The following is a 21,616-nucleotide window of genomic DNA, read 5'->3' as shown; positions in this document are numbered from 1 at the left end:
GAATTCCGAGCTGCCCTCGGTTAGGACACGCTAGGACGCTGGAACACAGAACACCTGGGCGTACAGAGGTTTCAAATTCAGTTGAAACTGGTTTTTTGTTCACGCACGTAAGTTTTTCACTGATGTTTTAGGAGACCATCCAGGTAACAGACCAGTCCACAGAGAAAGGCAACCAATGCTGACAACTGGTTATTTTCATTATGTTTTCTAGATCTTTCAAGTTTTCTACTGTATTTTTATAACTACACTCACACCTCAATGGGACAGTAGTCCCCAATTAAAACAAGTCTGCAATACAGCTACAAGCAGCTGGGGGGCATCACGGCATGTGGCTCTCGTCGGACGTGGTCTCCGAGAAGCATGGTAGGAAGTCTGGACGCAGAACTCGTCCTCATCAGCTGCAGGAAGCTTCTGCCCACCGCTTGGGGACAAAAAGAACACCCCCCAAAAAAACTCTAGGTGCTTCCTAGGTCCTGGCCACCCCCAGAGGTGGGTCAGAATTCCACACTAGTCCCATGGTATTAAGTTCCAGATGGGCTGCTGTTCCAGAAGAAGTCTGTGACAGCGGTGTGACATAATGGACCTCTAAGTGCTTGTCTGCTTGTATCGAAAATCCCGCGGCACCCAGTTCCCGTCAGCACAGCCAGTGTCATTGATCCGCTGTTCTCATCAATACCCGCTACGTCACCGTCTCTCCTGTGGGGCTGGAGAAGGCACCAGGGCTCACTGACTGCTAAGCAGGGAGAGCAGCCCAGTCCATGACAAAATGTTCTAGAGAGCCTACTGCTGAGATGGCAGGGAAAAGAACGGAACTTGTGTCCTCATAGCCAGCCGGCCCAGCCCCACACTTGTGGTGATCGCTCCCACACCCATCCCCCCAGGGCCTGGGTGACACACAAGGTGGGTTTGTTAGCCCAGACACGCCCCCAAAGCATGCTGCCCACACCCAGGCAGCGCTGTCCGGACCCCAGGATAACCCCGAGTAAAATGGGGCCAGCCAAGCACATGGCAGCTAGGTGGCTGGAGTCTGATGGGGGTTAGGAGGAGATCCACAAACGACTCTATTCCCTCTACTCTGAGTAGGTTTTGTTAGAAACTGGGCACTTCTTTTTTTTTTTTTTTTAAAGATCATTTTTGATGTGGACCAGTTTTAAAGTCTTTATTAACTTTGTTACAATATTGCTTCCGCTTTATGTTTCGGGTTTCTTGGCCACTAGGCATGTGGGATCTTAGCTCTCTGACCAGGGATTGAACCCAAGCCCCCTGCATTGGAAGGCGAAGTCTTAACCGCTGGACTACCAGGGAAGTCCCGAAACCATGCACCTCTAAGACCTAGGAGTGGGTCTGCCCCACGGTGGCAACACCGACATGAGGAGCACTCGGAGGGGTGGAGTAAAGAGCAGAAGGGTGTCCCTGTGCTTCTTGAAACATAAAAACAGCTTTCGGGACTTCCCTGGTGGCTCAGTGGTTAAGAATCTACCTGCCAACGCAGGGGACACAGGTTTGATCCCTGGTCCGGGAAGATCCCACATGCCGTAGAGCAACTAAGCCCACGAGCCACAACAACTGAAGCCTGTGCACCCTAGAGCCTGCAGGCTGCAACTACTGAGCCCACGTGCTGCAACTACTGAAGCCGCGCACCTAGAGCCCACGCTCCACAACAAGAGAAGCCACCGCAATGAGAAGCCTGCGCACTGCAATGAAGAGTAGCCCCCGCTTGCTGCAACTAGAGAAAGCCCGCGTGCAGCAACGAAGACCCAACGCAGCCAAAAATAAGTAAATAAAATTAATAACTTAAAGAAAAAAAAAACAGCTTTCAGTGCATCTCGGCTCAACCCAATAAAAGGCAGGGACAGCGGGCTTCCCTGGTGGCGCAGTGGTTGAGAGTCCGCCTGCCGATGCAGGGGACACAGGTTCGTGCCCCAGTCTGGGAAGATCCCACGTGCCACGGAGCAGCTGGGCCCGTGAGCCATGGCCGCTGAGCCTGCGCGTCCGGAGCCTGTGCTCCGCAACGGGAGAGGCCACAGCAGTGAGAGGCCCGCGTACCGCAAAAAAAAAAAAAAAAAAAAAGGCAGGGACAGCATTCATCACCTATGGAATGTGGCTTAGAAAATCTCCAGAGCTCAAGTAATGCCAATCGAAGGAGGAATCAGGACCTAAGTAATCCACTGTTTCTACACACTTTTGTCGTGTGTGTGTATGTACACTTTGAATTGACAAATGCTGTGCAAACGTGACTGACTAATAAAGCCCAGATGTGAATGCTTACGTTCCATTTTGCAATAGGAAGGTTTTGAGGCTTCCACTCTGCCTCAAGAAGCGATAAATTTTAAAATGCACAGCAACATGGTGATCTTGCTTGGTACAACCCCAAAACCCAAAGCTGCTGCGGACACCCAGCCCGTCTGTGCAGCTGCCCTGGAGTCGCCGCTCAAGAGTGACCCTGGTTGTGCCAAGCCACGGAGGACGCTGCAGCAAAGTGCAAACCAGCAAACGCCAAGGAGGTCAGCTCGATCTCAGGGCCGAAGCTGCCTCGTGCTGTAAGTGAGAGGCCCTATCCATGCAGCTTCTCGGTCTTGCTCACCCACAAAAGCGGAAGCCAGCAGGAGATACGTACGGCAGGTGTAAACATCTCTGTATTCCATGTGCTCGTAATCGGGAAGAATTTTCATGAAACGGCCCGACTTCACACGAGGGTTTATACCTGAACAGACACAGCAGGGAAAGGGCTGAAGATGGTTCTGCCTTCTCGACTGTAGAAACCATTTTCACAGGACTCAACGCCTGTCCCTCACCGACATCACAGGCTTCCCTACATCCTCGACCCCCAGAACCAAGCGGTTGCCAAGGAGGCAGGTCTGGCCAAGAAGGAATTGTGGTGACAGGTGCTCCTGTCAGTCAGTGATCCACACCAGGAACTCATGATGGCCGGCCCGCTCGGGACCCCCTCCGGGCTCTCTCCCCATCACCCACCACAATCAGCGGGGCTCACCGAGGTGGGAGGGCAGAGGTCGCAGCTCACAGATATTTGGGGTGGCTGTGTAGGGAACCCTGTGTCCCGCTGCACACCTGGCATTGTCCTTCACCTGCTGCACGTGTGTGTTTTGTTTTTGACAAAGGACCGTGTTTGCCAGCCTCCTAACTCAATCAGACCCCTTCACCCCTGGACTGAGGTAGCTGACTCTACCATCTAAGCAGGAACTAGGGACGACTGTCTTCTACCACCTATTCCAGAAGCTAAGTGATTTTCTCCTGGATAAGGCCTTCAAAGCAAATTCACAAAAACACAGTTCCTGCACTGTGAAGATGAAAACTGAAGCTCGCTTTGGCCGGGGCAGGTCAAACGCTCAGGGGTGCTGATAACAGATAATATGAATCAGTCTCTGGATTTGGCAACCATGTTCAAGGGGTTAAGAACCAGCAGTCAAAGAAGTCTCCAGACGTCCTCCTTTGCCTCATGGTGACCTCACCGTGGCCCTTGTCCCCTCTCCCTGGCCCACCTGGACCTCCCCCTCTCTCCTACTCACCTGCCCATCCACCTGTGTCCAGACGTCCCCTCCACAGGACAGATGCCCCCAAGGCCCGGGCAACCCCTCTGCCCACAGCTGAGATGAGCTCTGTGGAGGCCTTCATTCTCACACGTGTTCTCCTCTGGGTGCTTCAGCCCCCAACACCTAGCAGGTACGAGCACCTGCCTCCCTCCAGGAGTATTTTGAGGGCTTACAACTCTTAGACAGAACTCAAGTGGCTTTGAGATGATATCATCAAATGGCCTAACAAACTCAAAAAGCAGTGAGATGATAAGGACTTCTCATATTAGATCCTCATGGAAACAGCTGACCGTCCCCAAAGCCAGGAACCTCTCGTTTCTGTGCGCTCACAGGGACTCCTGTGGGGAGTGTGCCTCTGACTTGGACACGACGCCCATAGCGAGGGCGGCCTCCTGGATTCTCTGCTCTGGGAGACTTAAGACACAGACGCTGGGGAGCAACACTGAAGCAGAGAGTGGAGCGGGGCCCTGGGGGCACCCCCAGGATGGAGGGCGGGACGGGAGGGAAGGGGACACAACCACCTTTCCAGCCCTGGAACTCCGGGCTCTGCAGGGTTCAAAGTGGCACTGTTCTGACCACTGAGACCACAAGACAGGAAGGAATTACATTTTCACGAGACGTGACCACTCGGGTCCCAAGACCCACTTCCCCTGGAGACACGCATGCTCTTGGGTGGGTGGGACATGAAGCAGAGGCCAGAGAAGAAACCAAAGTGCGAAGCTGCACAGGGAAGGAAGCGCGGGAGGCCTTGCGCAGACCAGCCCTGCCCTGGGCTTCAGGACCAAGGACAGCGGCACGGGGGTGGGGTGGGGCGCTAGGTTGGGATGGCGTCTGAGGGTGGCTGAGGATGCAGCCCGAGCCCCTCGGCAAGTGGGGACAAGGGGATACGGGGAGGTGGCAGAGGTGAGGCTGGGACACGCAGGGCTCCCAGAGAAGGTGGGAGGGGGCAACAGCCTCGAAGGCACAGCCAAGCGCCAACATCGAGAACCACACATGCCCAGGGCGGCCGGGGAAGGTCCACGAAGAACTTAGAGCCTCCAACAGGAGATCTCCCCGCTCGTGAGCAAACTCTAACCCAGGAACACTGGCCAACCCAACATCCCAAATGGCCACGGGATCGAGGTGGAGAGAAGTCTGAAGGGATGAAGAAATCAGCCCAGATTCAGGGACCAACTGCGCCCCCCCGGGCTGTCTCCCCACAGAGCTGATGCTCCGCAGAAGTCCACACTCTACCTGTGCGGGGGATGCGGGACACAGGAGGAGAGGCGTCTCCCAGGGGGACTCTGAGAGCAGCAAATCCACTGAAAAGAGGGAACACAGCAAGCGACACCAACGAGCAAGCCCCTGACACTGGAAGGAAGCCTCCAGCACGCTGGCTCCCACCCAGCAGCCTGGCCCCCAGGAAGTCCCTCCATCCTGAATCACAGGTTTTTCCGAGCAGGAGCCCGGTCCCCAGCCTCTCGGTGTTTAAGTAAGAAGCATCATCTGGTCTAGGTATTCAGGGCAGAACTGGTGCAGAGTTCAAAAGAATGTGTAAACCAGGGCTTCCCTGGTGGCGCGGTGGTTGAGAGTCCGCCTGCCGATGCAGGGGACACGGGTGCGTGCCCCGGTCCGGGAAGATCCCACATGCCGCGTTGCGGCTGGGCCCGTGAGCCATGGCCGCTGAGCCTGCGCGTCCGGAGCCTGTGCTCCGCAACGGGAGAGGCCGCAACAGTGAGAGGCCCGCATACCACAAAAAAAATAAAGAATGTGTAAGCCAAAATCTACCAAGATGGTTTTAAGATGAACACTTAAGGTCCTTTTCAGAGAGGTCAACAGGTCAACCTCAGGCCAAAGAGGAGTGGGCCATCGTGATCCTTCTTTCCCCGTCCTTTACTACCCAGCCCCGAGTGTTAACACACGCCACACCCCGCCGGGCAGGGACAGGCGGGCTGCTCCCCGCGCGACGGTGTGCCCACTGCCCCTGGGTGATGTCAGTGCCAACGGACACCCTCACAGCCTCACGCAAAGGGCCCTGAGGAAGGGCCAGCAGAGAGGTGCTTGGGGTCGGGGGCTCTAGGCATCACGGAGCATTGCTGGCGACTCTGGAAAGCAAAGGGGCGGGGACAAGAAATGGGGGCGCTGGGAGACTCAACGTGCCTGCAGGAAACAAGCCAAGGAAGGGCCGGGGCTGGTGCGGTCAGGGTGGCGGGGAGGAGCCCTGGCAGCTGTCACGGCTGCATGTCACAGTTGCTCCTGGTGTCCACGTCTCCAACCAGGCTGCGGGCCTGGGATCTAGAGAGACGGGCACCTCCAAGCACACCAGAGTTGTTTCCAGGGCAGCCACGTTCCCCAGAGGAAAGACACCTTCATCCACCTGCGCTGCAAAATCAGGGTCATGATTCACTCAGAAAGGGAGAAGAGAGCCCCCGACCTTGTCAGTGCTGTTACTACCAGCGCTGTCTCTACAACGTCAAAACTGAACTTAAAGCGTATCTGAGAACACACCTGTGGGCTGAGGGCCATGGACTTTTATTTTCCGTGGCTGATGTCTCTGGGCACCTGCTTCTGGAACAAGTTAACAGAAGATGGTGACAGATTAACTTACACTTCGCGTAGACGTCTCGACAAGACACGCCCGTGATCTCCAGCTTCCGCAAGTTTTCACAAACGCCGTACTCTGCAACAAGAAACGTTTGCTGGAAATTACAGTCAAGAAGTCATAAAGCAGCAGAAATATTAATAGACAGACGTGCGGGTGGGGGTGGAGCAGGCACGCCTCAGCCTTGGCCTTGTCTTCGCAGCCTGACCCTTCTTTCACGGTGGAGGTTTCATGGCCCTTCTCCACAGTCAACACCCTCACTCACCAATGAAGCCACTACTCTATTTTTAGGCAACTCCACTCCGCATGAAATAGCAACCTGCCATGTCTGTTCTGATAAGCTCTAGAAACCTAATCGCTCAAACTCACAACCGGACACCCTGGTTTATGGCCACGGTGTGGCAGAAACTCAGAGTCTGGAGACGATGCGAGTTCCCATGGAAATGAGACCATCACTGGTGTCAGGGTTCCACGAAGGCCCCCCTAACCCCCTCCTGATTCTGTGAAACGAAGACACAGCTGGGGCTGCCCAGGACGGCCTTGAAGCAAATCCCTGACACCCACCTCCACGGCCAGCGCTCTGCCCCACCTCCGGGAGAGAAACCCAGGCGTGGAGAGGTTGGTGACTCAGCAGTCCTTCCAGAAGGGGGACTGCAGTCTGGCCAGCAAAAGGCTGCCCACCTCATCACATCACAGACCCCACCCCGGCCCCAAGGCCTGGTCTTTTCAGTGGAATGGATGATGACACTAACCCAACGCTTCTGCGAGGATTTTGACCATATCCAAGCCAAGCTCAAGATGCAGACGGTGGAGACACCAGTTGGGGCAAGGCGGTTAGCACCTGGCAAACCTCCCTGAGATGGGCCTGCCCGACGGTGCTGCTTCCCCTGTTCCACTGCCGATGAGCAGACCATGGCCTTGCTCGTCACCAGACAAAAACACACGTTTTATCCTCCTGCCAGGAAGAATGTGGACTCCACTCTGGAGTGTTATGCAAGTTACAAGAACGTGTCAGGAACTAGATAACAAAATGTGCTTGTTTGTGACCTTGGACGGGGTGACACCTGCATGTCACATGAGTCACCAGCAACTGAGAGGCCCTGGTTTGTCAAAATCCTTGCAGACCATGCCAGGGACCAGCTGGAAGGGCCACTCCCGCCCTTGTTGGCGACCAAGCTGCAGCTGGTCTACCTGTGCTCTTGAGAAGAGCTCTGCTCCACAACGAGCTGTCTTCATGATTCCCCGTCTGCTCTGGGATGTCCACCACAGCCAGGTGGCCTTCCTGACGACCACAGTGGCTGTCACCATCTCGTGTGCTCTCCATAAACAGCGTCCTTCCCTCGCACCAACCAGGCACTCCAAAACCGTCACCGCACAAGACTGGTGCCTCGGTTTGTTTCCTATGTGATGCTAAAGGACAGGTCCTCTCCCGGTTCCAGCAGTGACCAGCGCACGGGATAGATGAGATGCACCTCTTGCTGCCTTGTTGACGAGACAGTTTGGGAGCCGGGGTACGGGTGGGGCGCGGGGTAGTCTTCTCTGAACTGCGCACTTTTGTGATACACGTGGACACTCTGCCGGTGAGACGCAGGGCACAGACCCAAGGCGCGTCCGAGTGTGCCCCGGCGGCCTGCAGCACACTGAAGCAGCAGTGTTGCCCCACAGCATCTGCTGACCCAGTGGATGACTTTCGCATCTGAGCCCAGCGATCCTCCGACCTGCTAGAGACAACGCACCACGTCCCAGCACCTGCTCAGACTTCCAAGCGATTCTAAGGTTTTTAGCCAGGATGACCAAACTGTCAAGAATCTCTGCACATCGTGTCAAGAAAAGGTGCTGATAATACCACACAAGAGATGACCCTGCACGAGCAGACAAACCATCCACAGGAACGCCACTAGCAATCAGAAGAACAGCAAAAGCATGATGCAGTGCTCATAAATACAGCAATGCTTAGTGGGTTTTTCTTAATGTTCCCAGAAGATAATAAATTCACCGAAGCGGAACAATGTCATTCTGACCCAACTGCTCCTTCAAGAAATGTTCAGTATTTTTCACATGATGGAAAAATCTTTTTTTTTTAAACAGTGGCTCGGAACAATTCCACATACTCTGACTGTTCCATAAACCTTCCCATAAGTCATCAGGGAAAGTGCCCTTAAAACAGCATTAAGGCCAGTGTACATGCAGAACCACGGATCCTTCCCCCTAGAAAAACTCACCAGTGTTAACGCCATCCTACCCAAGACCAGCATTAACGCCGTCCTACCCAAGATGGTTAAAGTTAGCACAGCAAACCGTGCTGCCCACAGCTGCTTTCTAAGTGCCGAATTTGGGTTGCAGGCTGCCGACTCAAATACTTTCCTTGCTAATCTATGACATAAAGTAGCTTGTGAAAGTCTGTTTTCAAAGTGTCTACTCCAAAAATGGCAGCAAGTAAAAAGAAAGTTGGGAAGGGGGAGAAAAGTGGGTCAGCCGGACTTGAGGAAATTTAAATTAACCATGGAATTACCATATGATACAGCTATATCCTATTTCTGGGTACGTACCCAAAAGAGATGAAAGCAGAGACTCAGAGATGTTTGTACACCCATGTTTACAGCAGCACTACTCACGATAGCCAAGAAGGGGAAGCAACCCAAGCGCCCATCGATGGGTGATGGGCAAGCAAAACAGGGTCCATCCACATGATGGAATATTCTCCAGCCTTAAAAAGGAAGGAGAGTCTGACACCTGCTATAGCCTGGCCGAACCTTGAGGACGTTGTGCTGAGTGAGATAAGCAGTCACAAAAGGACAATATTGTATGACTCCACTTATATGACGTCCCTATAGAATAGCCACATTTCACAGAGACAGAAAGTAGAATGGTGAGTGCAGGGGCTGAGAAAGGGAAAACGGGGAGTCAGTGTTTAATGGGGACTCAATGTCAGCTGGATAAGACGGAAAGGTTCTGGAGATGATGGGGGTGACGGCTGCACAACAATGTGAACATACTTAATACCACTAAACTGTAGCTTAAAAATGGTTAAAGTGGTAAATTTTATTTTGTGTATATGTTACCACAATAAAAAAATTAAGTTGCCACTTCAAATACTCCAATCAGAAAATTTCCAGAAAGCTATTGAACAAATGTTTTGCCAAGACGGAAAAAGAGCCCAGGAATCTGGGCCAAGTCGACACTGAAGCTCCATCCTCTGGTGACCTGACTGCCAGGGGCGCACTTCCTGTCCAGTGAGGTCAGTACTGTGTGACGGTCGTTACCGAAAACCCCTGCACCCAGAGCATGTGTCTGAATGTGCAGGAAGTCTATTCAGTCTCTGCGGGTGGGAATGGGTGAGAAGAGTTTTCTCTCTCCCTCTTTTCCACTCTCTTGCCCCTACAGGAGAACCTAAGGAACACATGCTGCTTCCTGAGGCTCCTTCCCTCGAAGAGATTAACGGAGATTAACGGAGGCAGTACCTGTGCCAGCCGTGGTTGAGATGTGCAAGCTCTCTGCATCGGAATGGAACATGACTAAGTTAACATCATAATTCTATGCACTGCACCTGCCTTGGTACCTGCAATTAGAGGGAACTTAGCCCCATGCTCCCCATAAATGCCACTTATAAGGGTCCCTGCCACGTTGGAAGGGCACAGCACTAAGACAGTCTCTGAAGCAAGCTGGTGGGCACACAAGATAAGGCTGGAAAGGGGGTGGTCTCCTGGTCCTGCCAGAGCCGGGAGTCCACAGGAAACGCAGAAGCACTGAAGAGTCTCAGGTAGAAAAGCAGCCTGGACTGGGTAACCTGTGGGTGGAGCCAGCGGAGACACACCTGGAGACGCAGGTGGGGGGTCCCATGAGGAGGCCACTGCACCACCAGGTAAGTCAGAGGTGGCAGGAAAGGATGGCGGAACCCAGCTGGAACCCAGCTGTGGCCCCCGACAGGCAGGAGAGAGTGGGAGAAGGAAGAGTGGAGGAGCGCTGCGGGCTTGTTTCCCACCTGCTGTAAACTCACACAGTTTTCCAAATAAAACCAAAAGGCAGTATTGATTGCAAATTTAGCGCATTTTTGTTTGCACTAAATTAGGGGATAATTATATCCCTTAATAAAATATGGTTAAAACTTTACTTCCGAGAGACTTCCCTGGTGGTCCAGCGGTAAAGAATACGCCTTCCAACGCAGGGAACTCGGGTTTGATCCCTGGTGGGGGAACCAAGATCCCACATGTCACGGGACAACTAAGCCCACGCACCACAACAACTGAGCTCGCGCACCTTGATGAGAGAGCCCGCAGGCCGCAAACTAGAGAGCCCATGCGCCCTGGAGCCTGCGCACCACAACTAGAGAGAGAAAACCTGCACGCCACAACTAGAGAGAAGCCCTCACGCCGCAAGGAAGAGCCAGCGCCAAAGTGAAAGATCCTGCGTGTCGCAACTAAGACCCAACGCAGCCGAAAAAATAAATAAATAAGGAAAATAAATAAATAAAACCTTTACTTCTGAGGCTGATAAAGGAGGCAGAGGCAGGGGAGGGAGCTGGTGGGGAGGGGGCTCCGCCAGGCTCAGGGGTGTCAGGCAACTGGCCCCCAGGCTTCCTGACACAACTGTTCCGAGGACACCCCTGCGACAGCACAGTGCCGCTTCCAAACCCCTGTGTGTCCCCTAGCTCGCTGCTTTCCTTAGCTATTACTATAACTGCATGAAATGCCTTTTTTTTTTTTTTTTTTTGATAATGTAGCAGATCTGGAAAAACACTGTGCAGCCAGCTCATCTTAGGATGGGAAGAATGTAAAAACCAAAACCTGGATACAGCCCATAGGCATCTCCTATTCAACACCTAGAATATTCGGGATGCTAACCAATAGTTCCCAAGAACAGCTGACAGCACCTACATACTCCACGCGACTTCTTCCCAACCAGCTCCACCCCTGCAAAGATGAACAGTCTTGGTGCCAACAGCAGCCTCGAGAAGCCTCGCCCTGCCAGCCAGAGGACGCTGACCCTGTCCAGCTCCACGACAGGTATCCCTGGCCAAGGGAGCCCCACTCCAGCTGAAGCCCACCTGTCATGCCCGGACACTTCTTCCTAGTGCACACACACCTGCTCGGTCTCGCCAGCCACTCGTGAGACCAGGAGGTAAGCAGAGTCTGACTCTGCCATCACCTCGCCCCGGACCCCTTCTCAGATTTCAGACACTTCCCGACTCCCCACTAATACTCCTCATACAGGCTTGGCTACTCTGGGTTTCCTCCCCTGTCCATCACCACTGGGCGGACAGGGAGGGTGTCACTGGCAAAGGATGCTGACTCATGAGTTAGAACCCAGGCCGCCTCCTGACCGGTCCTGGCTTTCTCACAGGACACCTGTTCCTCCAAAGTCCCAAAGACGCCCTTCTATTTGCACACTCTTTCCAGCCACAAAGACAAACCAAGATCCTCAAATGCATTATGTAATCACTTTGTAAACACAGAGAAACAGTGAAAACGGCCCATCAGTTCTTCCTGGCAAGGCAACCATATCTGCCCAATTAAGCAAGGCCAAGGGGAAATCTTCACTCGGTGCTTTCTGGGGGCCAGGTCCACTTTCCAGCTCGCTTTTGTAAGGTTAGCAATGTCCCTCAAGAGGGGACATTTCCTTTACCCTCTCCTACTTCGCTAACTGGACGGATGAGGTTTCTCTGTGAAGCAGCACATGAGATTGGACTTCCTACAGAGACTGTAGTCCTGACAAGAGCAAAGCGGAAGAAAAGGATAAATGTCCCCCTACGATTCTGAGATCCTGCGGTACGTCCAGGAGAAGAAAAGGATAGATGTCCCCCTACGATTCTGAGATCCTGCTGTACGTCCAGGAGCGGGCCTGCTTTCCTCTTCTCACGGCTGAGGCAGGTACGCTTCTCCTACCTCAACACCGCCCACCCCAGCCCCAAAACAGGAAGGCTCAACAAGAATCATAAAATATGCCCAAAGCCGACTTCAAAGCCTACGACTTGCCCATTCCACCTCTTCCCAAGACGACCCTTCCAATTTCAGCCATGTTTAACAAAAGCCGCATTTCTCACATTTCACATCAGCACATCAAACAGAATAGAAAGCGTTTTCTTCTGCATGCAAATACAAAATTAAATATTGGTTTTTAACTTCCCATTTCTGTCATAAAGCTCATACATTTTGGGAAAAGGGTATTTCTAATTATGATGGAATTGAAGCCCACTTTAGACTCACAAGTGATCAAAATATTATACAAATATTATTCCAGGGTCATTAAAACACTTACCATCAAGGGGAGAAATGGACAAATATATATTATAAATTCAAAACCTCACTCTATGTCTCAATATTTAAGAGTTTGGTGTAGAAGGGAAAATACACGTGGGAGCACTTCCTTTGCATTTCCTTTGCTTTTAAATGCTTCTTTTGTTATTATTTGAATGTTCTGATTTAGAACCATGGTCTGAATTTTCTAAACACCTTAGCCTCAGGTAGACCGGCCAGCATTTCAAAATTCACCAACTAAACAGTGAAGTGTTAACCAAAAAAAGCCTCCTCTGGGTCAAAGACAAAGAACGAACACGGCTGCTACGCTATGCTCTGAGAAATGATGGCTTATTTATAGCCCCACATGCCAGTAACTGCAGGAGGCCTGAAGCCAAAGGAGGGATGCATCAAAACATTGCTGGGCTCCTGACGCCGCGCCCACGCTGCCGGCTGGGGTTGCTCCGGTTTGGTTTCCTGTAAGAGGGGAAAGAGCGCCTATTTGGTGTATCTGCCCCCAAAACAGGAACACAGATTGGGCTTCTCAGTAGCAACTTTCTTTCACCCGCCCCCAGAAATACCACCTGAAAATAGTTAATCAAATAGCTCCAACAGGCAGGAGGCTCAAAAGACCAAATTCTATAAAAACAACTGATTATTATTGTTGACTTATTATTGCTAGGACACTGAAAATTGTGAGATTCTCATCAAGCGCTATAAAGCCTTCTCATTTTAAGTTTGTAGCGTCCCTACGCCCCCCGGCCCCTGAGTCAGCCTCTCATTTTATGAAGAGCCACTGACATGCTCGCCCTGCCCGTGCCCTGGAAGTCCATCACAGCCCCAAACGCTCTGAAACAATAAAACACAGGTGCGTGGCACCCTCCTCCCTGTGCCCCTTTCTGTGGCTTGTCTTCTCCTCTGGGAAACCCAATTATCAAAATACAGAAAGCAAACGTGTAAACACTGAGTAGTAAACGTGCAGACTCACTAACGTCTCACTCACCTTCCCAAGACACTAACAAATGGAAGCACCATCGTGCCGTGTCAGGGCCGGACCTGGAGCTTCTGGGCCAGGAAGCCTGCTGGGCTAGGACCACCCACCTCCTGCTCACCAAGGCTGAGGGCACTGGTTTTTGCCTCTGTGGACATGACTTTGGCCTTAACACCCACCATAACCAAATGTCTACTTCAGGATGGAAGAGGTCTGGGGCTCAGGGAAATAACAGACTTGTCTCACACGCGACTATTCTTATACATATTCCAATCATAATTAGACTAACCCTACGAGATGCCTATGAATTACGCACGGAACTGCCAACCATACAATGTTGGACCCAGATGAGCTGGAAATGAAAGCTACCAGAATGAACTAGTGAAACTGAAGACCTTCATAACCTCGGGACAACAATGATTACTTAAACCCAAAGTTAAAAGTGCGTAGCTTTGGGCTTCCCTGGTGGCGCAGTGGTTGGGAGTCTGCCTACCACTGTAGGGGACACGGGTTCAAGCCCTGGTCTGGGAAGATCCCACATGCCGCGGAGCAACTGGGCCCGTGAGCCACAGCTACTGAGCCTGCGCGCCTGGAGCTTGTGTTCCGCAACACGAGAGGCCGCGACAATGAGAGGCCCACGCACCGCGATGAAGAGTGGCCCCCACTCGCCGCAACTAGAGAAAGCCCTCACACAGAAATGAAGACCCAACACAGCCTAAATAAATAAATTAATTAAAAAAAAAAAAAAGTGCGTAGCTTTGATTAACGCTGTAGCTTTTGCAGAAGTCACTTTGACTAATGCAGTAACTTTTGCAAAAGTCACTGTAAGTGAAGTTAAAAAGCAAAGGGTTATTGACTATGAGAAAATGTTTTGAGTATATTAAACAGAAATCGACCCAGATTAAATAAATAAAACCCGCAAATCAATAAGAAAAAATAACGATAGAGAAAAAGGGCAAAGATTAAGGATATGCGAATAAGAGAAATCCAAATTGCCTATAATTTTATTTCTTAAATGTGCATCTTCATGAGTTACCAGCCGTCTGCAAATTAAAATGAGATGCTGTTTCTCATCCAGATTGACACAGATTTTTAGAAATGAATCATTCAAACTAGAAAGAATTCAGAGGACACTGGATTAAATGAGATAACTTAAAGAACCCAGACCACAAAGACAGCTACTTTGTAAATAAACACAGAGCATTCCTGTCATTTTCGGTGACTTGCCTGTGCACACCCTCGTGACAGGTGTGCAAAGAGGAAAATACAACTATGTTATATTTGGAGTGAAGAATCACTCCAAAAAAATAACTGGTCAGTATCTAGTAAAACTGCAAATCTCACAGCCCACTACCCCGGCAACACCACTTCTGGATATATTCCTTAGAGAAATTTACAAATTTATCTGCGTCTGAAGACACGTAAGAGCTTCTTTGCTGTAACACTGTGTACACTGTATGAAAAAAATTAAAATGAGCAAAGGAACACTTGTGGCCTCTTCAAATTATGAACCACCACATAGTGTTCAAGAAGACTGAACCAGACTTAAATATATTAACATGGACAGAATTTAAAAACACAAGTTGACAGGGGGAAAAAGGCAGATGCACAATACTTATGGTATGATATATTTCTTAAAATTAAAGTACCATAAAACAATGTTACACATTGGGGATGTTACAGGAATATGTATATACAAGTAAACTCAACCCACAATAGTGGTTGCTCCTTGGGAGTGGGAAGGACAGGGGTGATCAGGAGGGACTTAAATGCTGCCTGAGAGGTTTTCTTTTAAAAAAAAGGTAGAGAATTCAAAAGCAAATATGACAGAAGACTTAACTGTTATTTACTGGGGATGACTAGGAATATGCCTGTTTTACCATGTCTGTTTTTCATTTTCTTAATTTCTCAAAGTGAAAATTCTCCTAGCTGCTAAGCCACCTGGGTGAAGAAGACACCTTGATCCTACCATCACAGTGTCTGCTGTCCCAGAAAAGCTGAACTGAGAAGCACAGAAGGAGGCAAAGAAGGACTGAAGAGTCCTTCCCTGTCTGCCCCCCAAAGTCTTTCCACATCTTCGTGAGGACTTTTTATGCTTCCACTAGCAATTCTAAGAATTTGCCCTGAGCTGTACCTCCAGTTAATTTTACTATGTGGCATACCTTTGAGTTTTCTGATTATACAGAAGTCTTCCGTTACTCTCTTTTGCTACATATCTTACAGTTTCCCCAGAGACAACACCCAGAGACCACCACACAGGTTTGGCTGACTGATGGAGAAACTCCACAGAGCACAAAGGAACATCTGTGAGGAACCTGGGTCTCACAGGTGTACAAAATGCAAAACAAAGCAAATGAAAAGGTGGAACTCTCTTTGCCTCTATTTTAAAATGTCAAAAGAAACTCACTTGCCAAATAGATGACGAAAGGTTAATACTGCTAATATTCAAAGAAAAGAGAATGAAAAGAAATGAAGACAGTCTAAGAGACCTCTGGGACAACATTAAACGCACCAACATTCGCATTATTCAGTCCCAAAAGGAGTACAGACAGAGAAAAGACCTGAGAAAATATCTGAAGAGATTACAGTCGAAAACTTCCCTAACATGGGAAAGGAAACAGCCACCCAAGTCCAGGAAGCACAGACAGTTCCAGGCAGGATAAATCCAAGGAGAAACACACCAAGACACATAGTAATCAAATTGACAAAAATTAAAGACAAAGAAAAATTATTAAAAGCAACAAGGGAAAAACAACAAATAACATACAAGGGAACTCCCATAAGGTGAACAGCTGCTTTCTCAGCAGAAGCTCTACAAGCCAGAAGGGAGTGGCACGATATATTAAAAGTGATGAAACAGAAGAAACTACAACCAAGATTACTCTACCCAGCAAGCTTTACAGACAAGCAAAAGCTAAAAGAATTCAGCACCACCAAACCAGCTCTACAACAAATGCTAAAGGAACTTCTCTAAGTGGGAAACAAGAGAAGAAAAGTGACTTCCCTGGTGGCGCAGTGGTTAAGAATCCACCTGCCAATGCAGGGGACACGGGTTCGAGCCCTGGTCTGGGAAGATCCCACATGCCGTGGAGCAGCTAAGCCCATGCACCACAACTACTGAGCCTGCGCTCTGGAGCCCGTGAGCCACAACTACTAAGCCCACATGCTACAATTACTGAAGCTCGTGTGCCTAGAGCCCACGCTCTGCAACAACAGAAGCCACCACATTGAGAAGCCCACACACCACAACTAGAGAAAGCCCGCACCCAGCAACAAAGACCCAATGCAGCCAAAAATAAATAAATAAATAAATAAATAAAATTTTTTTAATGTAAAAAAAAGAGAGAGAGAAGAAAAGGACCTACAAAAACAAACCCAAGGGTTTCCCTGGTGGCGCAGTGGTAGAGAGTCCGCCTGCCAAGGCAGGGGACACGGGTTCGTGCCCCGGTCTGAGCCTGTGCTGCAACAGGAGAGGTCACAACAGTGAGAGGCCCGCGTACCGCAAAAAAAAAAAAAAAATTAAGAAAATGGTAATAGTAACATACATATCAATAATTACCTTAAATGCGAATGGATTAAATGCTCCAACCAAAAGACACAGGCTCACTGAATGGATACAAAAACAAGACCCATATATATGCTACCTACAAGAGACTCACTTCAGACCTAGGGACACATACAGACTGAAAGTGAGGGGATGGAAAAAGATATTCCAAGCAAATGGAAATCAAAAGAAAGCTGGAGTAGCAATACTCATATAAAATAAAATAGACTTTAAAATAAAGAAAGTTACAAGAGACAAGGAAGGACACTACATAATGATCAAGGGATCAATCCAAGAAGAAGATATAACAATTATAAATATATATGCACCCAACAAAGGAGCACCTCAATACATAAGGCAAATGCTAACAGCTGAAAAAGAGGAAATCGACAGGAATACAAAAATAGTGGGGGACTTTAACACCTCACTTACACCAATGGACAGATCATCCAGACAGAAGATTAGGGCTTCCCTGGTGGCGCAGTGGTTGAGAGTCCGCCTGCCGATGCAGGGGACACGGGTTCGTGCCCCGGTCCGGGAGGATCCCACATGCCGCGGAGCGGCTGGGCCCGTGAGCCATGGCCGCTGAGCCTGCGCGTCCGGAGCCTGTGCTCCGCAACGGGAGAGGCCACAACTGTGAGAGGCCCGCGTACCGCAAAAACAAAAACAAAAACAAAAACAAAAACAGACAGAAAATTAATTAGGAAGCACAAGCTTTAAATGACACAATAGGCCAGACAGATTTAATTGATATTTATAGCACATTCTATCCGAAAACAGCAGATTACACTTTCTTCTCAAGTGCACATGGAACATTCTCCAGGATAGATCACATCTTGGGTCACAAATCAAGCCTCAGTGAATTTAAGAAATTTAAATCATATCGAGCATCTTTTCTGACCACAATGCTATGAGATTAGAAATAAATGACAGGGAAAAAAATGTAAAAAACACAAACACATGGAGGCTAAACAATACATTACTAGATAACCAAGAGATCACTGAAGAAATCAAAGAGGAAATCAAAAAATACCTCGAGACAAATGACAATGAAAGCACGATGATCCAAAACCTATGGGATACAGCAAAAGCAGTTCTAAGAGGGAAGTTTATAGCAATACAATCTTACCTCAAGAAACAAGAAAAATCTCAAATAAACAATCTAACCTCACACCTAAAGGAACTAGAGAAAGAAGAACAAACAAAACCCAAAGTTAGTAGAAGGAAAGAAATCATAAAGATCAGAGCAGAAATAAATGAAATAGAAACAAAGAAAGCAATAGCAAAGGTCAATAAAACTAAAAGCTGGTTCTTTAAGAAGATAAACAAAATTGACAAACCTTCAGTCAGAGTCATTAAGAAAAAGAGGGAGAGAACTCAAATCAATAAAATTAGAAATGAAAAAGGAGAAGTTACAACGGACACCACAGAAATACAAAGCATCATAAGAGACTACTACAGGCAACTCTATGCCAATAAAATGGACAACCTGGGAGAAATGGACAAATTCTTAGAAAGGTATGACCTTCCAAGACTGAACCAGGAAGAAATAGAAAATATGAAGAGACAAATCACAAGTAATGAAATTGAAACTGTGATTAAAAATCTTCCAACAAACAAAAGTCCAGGACCAGATGGCTTCACAGGTGAATTCTATCAAATATTTAGAGACGAGCTAACACCCATCCTTCTCAAACTCTTCCAAAAAATTGCAGAGGAAGGAACGCTCCCACACTCATTCTACGAAGCCACCTGATGCCAAAACCAGACAAAGATACTACAAAAAACAAAATTACAGACCAATATACTGATGAGTACAGATGCAAAAAATCCTCAACAAAATACTAGCAAACAGAATCCAACAACACATTAAAAGGATCATACACCATGATCAAGTGGGATTTATCCCAGAGATGCAAGAATTCTTCAATATATGCAAATCAATCAATGTGATACACCACATTAACAAATTGAAAAATAAAAACCATATGATCGGGCTTCCCGGGTGGCGCAGTAGTTAAGACTCCGCCTGCCAATGCAAAGGACATAGGCTCGAGCCCTGGTCCAGGAAGATCCCACATGCCGCGGAGCAACTAAGCCCGTGCACCACAACTACTGAGCCTGTGCTCTAGAGCCCGCAAGCCACAACTACTGAGCCCGCGCGCCGTAGAGCCCGTGCTCCGCAACAAGAGAAGCCACCGCAATGAGAAGCCCACGCACCGCAATGAAGGGTAGCCCCCGCTCACCGCAACTAGAGAAAGCCCGCACACAGCACCAAAGACCCAAAGCAGCCCAAAATAAATAAACAAAATAAATAAATTAAAAAACAAACAAACAAAAAACCCGTATGATCATCTCAATAGATGCAGCAAAATCTTTTGACAAAATTCAACACCCATTTATGATAAAAACTCTCCAGTAAGTGGGGATAGAGGGAACTTACCTCAACAGAAAAAAAAAAAAAAATACTGCTAATATTCAACAAGCTCTTACTAATTTGTAAGACAAAATAAACTCCCTAAGAAAAAATGAGACCAAAAAACCCAAAACAAAACACAAACATGGAATTCACAAGAGGTGAAATTAAAATGGCCAAGAAGCATCATAACCATTTAGGGGGTGAGGGCTTCATCTGCATCATCCCATTTAACCCTCAAAGTCACCCTATGGGAGCAGCACTTGCCAATAACACTTGGGAAGGTGAAGCAGCATCTCCAGGATCTCAGAGCAGATAAACAGATTACAAATCAGTCTTGACCACTGAGCCTTATGGCAGAAAGAAGATGACTGACTGATCCCCTGCTGGGAAGGATATCTGGAAAGCGGCCTTCTCATGCAGTCTTCCTGGGGGTGCAAATACCAACAGCTGGGCAATAAGTATCTAAGGTGTTATCAGCGTGCACACCCCACTGCCCACAACCCCACTTTGGGAAGTACACTCCAAGAAGATAATCTCAGAAGTTCTAAAAGGTACATGTAAGTCCCATGTAAGTCCCATGAACTCCTATAAAAGGCACAAAGGCACTCTTGACAGCACTGTTTACAAAAAGAAAAAACTGCAAACTTAAACGTCTATCAGTAAGGGACTAGTCTGTGGCATACATAGACAGTGGAACACTATGAAGCTTTTTTTATACTAAATTTTTCCAAAATTTTAAGAATGGCTTATCTTTGATTGCAGGGGTCCCGGAAGATATTTTACTTTCTTCCCTTTGTTGTCCTTCGCTGTTTGATTTTTTTTTTCTTACCTATTGTTTTTACCAAAACATGAGAGCTTACTGAACATCAGAGATCTATCAACGTTCAAATGAACGGAGAGACTTGAACTATGGATTAGGTAAAGCTTTCTTCCTGGGATTTGTTACAAAACTACTCACTATCCTCACTTCGGCCACCACCATCCCTGAGGGGAGGCATCAGCCCCCTGCAGCACTGCCCGGCTCCACCCACCGCTCCACAGACCAGGTCCTCGCCCTCAGGAGACACTCCAAACCCTCGGGCTCCCCTAACTATTCAAGTTCACCCTCATCGTTCCCGTCAGCTCCGCCCCCAAGGACTGGGGACCAAGGACAGACGTCAGCTTGCTCCCCGGCCTAAACTCAGCCCCAGCTCGCGTCACTGCCCTCGGCGTCCTGGCCCCCGCAGCTGGGGGACCCCTCACCCCTCTCTGATCACCCCATGCAGGCAGAACCCGGTCCGCCGCCCACCCGGAACTCCACCGCGCCCGGAACCCGCGGTCCCGGGTCTGTGGCAGGGCCCCCCGGGGTCACAGCACGCCCCGGCGGCCGGGACCCTCCTGGAGCACCGTTCCGAGGTAGGTGCCCTTCCAGAGCCCGTGGTGACCCCGCCCAGAGCTTCCCCCGGCCAAGCCCCCTCAACCAGGCCCCGCCCCGACGCACTCACCCTCGCGGCAGCGCCGCCTCCAGATGGTGTCGGTGTGCAGGATGCGCCGGAACTTGGTGCAGACCTGGGCCAGGCTGGGCAGGTCGGTGCCGGGCAGCGAAGCGAAGATCTCCACAAGCAGCTCGGGCGGCAGCTCCAGCAGCGAGCAGCGCGGGGGCGACGAGGGGCCCGCGCTCCGGCCGTCCCCCGCCCCGGCCAGCGCCGCCGCGCCCGCCTCGATGCGCTCTTCCTCGGGGTCCGTGTCCGGCTCGCTGTCGGCCGCTGCCGCCTCGGCCAGGCCCCGGCGCTGCTGGCGGCGCCGGCATCCCCGCGACGGGCCCACGCCGCAGAGGCGAGCGCACACCGCCATGCCGGCGACTGACGGCCGCCGCGCCGCCGCCGCCGCCGGTGCGCACGCGCCGCCAGAGAGCCGAGCCCCGCCCCACCCCGCAAGAGAGCCTATCCCCGCCCCGGTGAGAGTCGAGCCCCGCCCCCTGGTGAGTCGAGCCCCGCCCCCCGGAGGATCCGAGCCCCTGCCCCAGGAAAACAAGACACGCCCCTGGGATTCGAGCCACACCTCTCCCGACTGTCAAGCCACGCCCCGAATGCATAGGCGACCTCGCGGTCTAGGGCTTGGCCCCGCCCACCAGGGGGAACCTGCAAAGACCTGGGCCGAACCCGAATGCCTCCCGCCTACCCCCGCCCTCCCGTGTCATTAAGACCGTCTCCCCGCGGCCCCACGACCCCACGACCCCCGGGGGGACCGGCGCCTGGGCAGCAAATGGCGCGCTGTCGGGTGTGAGGGCTGAACTTACCACCTCCCGAGTATGTGGC

At 50.2% G+C, this 21,616-nt stretch overlaps 1 protein-coding gene across 7 annotated transcripts in view; it reads right to left on the bottom strand.

The window, feature by feature from the left end:
* The window catches only part of FBXO31 (F-box protein 31), a 45,430-nt gene extending 24,231 nt beyond the window's left edge, over positions 1-21,199 (bottom strand). Inside the window, exons 1-3 of one of the 7 annotated variants that reach the window (XM_033406317.2) lie at positions 20,804-21,199; positions 6,139-6,210; positions 2,618-2,704 (exon numbers count right to left, since the gene is read on the bottom strand). In XM_033406317.2, the coding sequence (XP_033262208.1) occupies positions 2,618-2,704; positions 6,139-6,210; positions 20,804-21,152 (508 nt within the window). In that variant the 5' untranslated portion in view covers positions 21,153-21,199. Of the gene's footprint in view, positions 1-2,617; positions 2,705-6,138; positions 6,211-6,884; positions 7,043-7,323; positions 8,810-20,803 lie in introns of those variants that run through there. The other 6 variants (XM_033406315.2, XM_033406322.2, XM_004280143.4 and 3 more) reach the window with 6 other exon arrangements.
* Between the last annotated feature and the right edge of the window lie 417 nt (positions 21,200-21,616).

The sequence above is a fragment of the Orcinus orca genome, chromosome 20 (genome assembly GCF_937001465.1).
Source record: "Orcinus orca chromosome 20, mOrcOrc1.1, whole genome shotgun sequence".
NCBI classification, from domain to species: Eukaryota; Metazoa; Chordata; class Mammalia; order Artiodactyla; family Delphinidae; genus Orcinus; species Orcinus orca.
The sequence above is the reverse complement of the archived record's forward strand: the minus strand, read 5'-3'. Positions and strand labels throughout refer to the sequence as shown.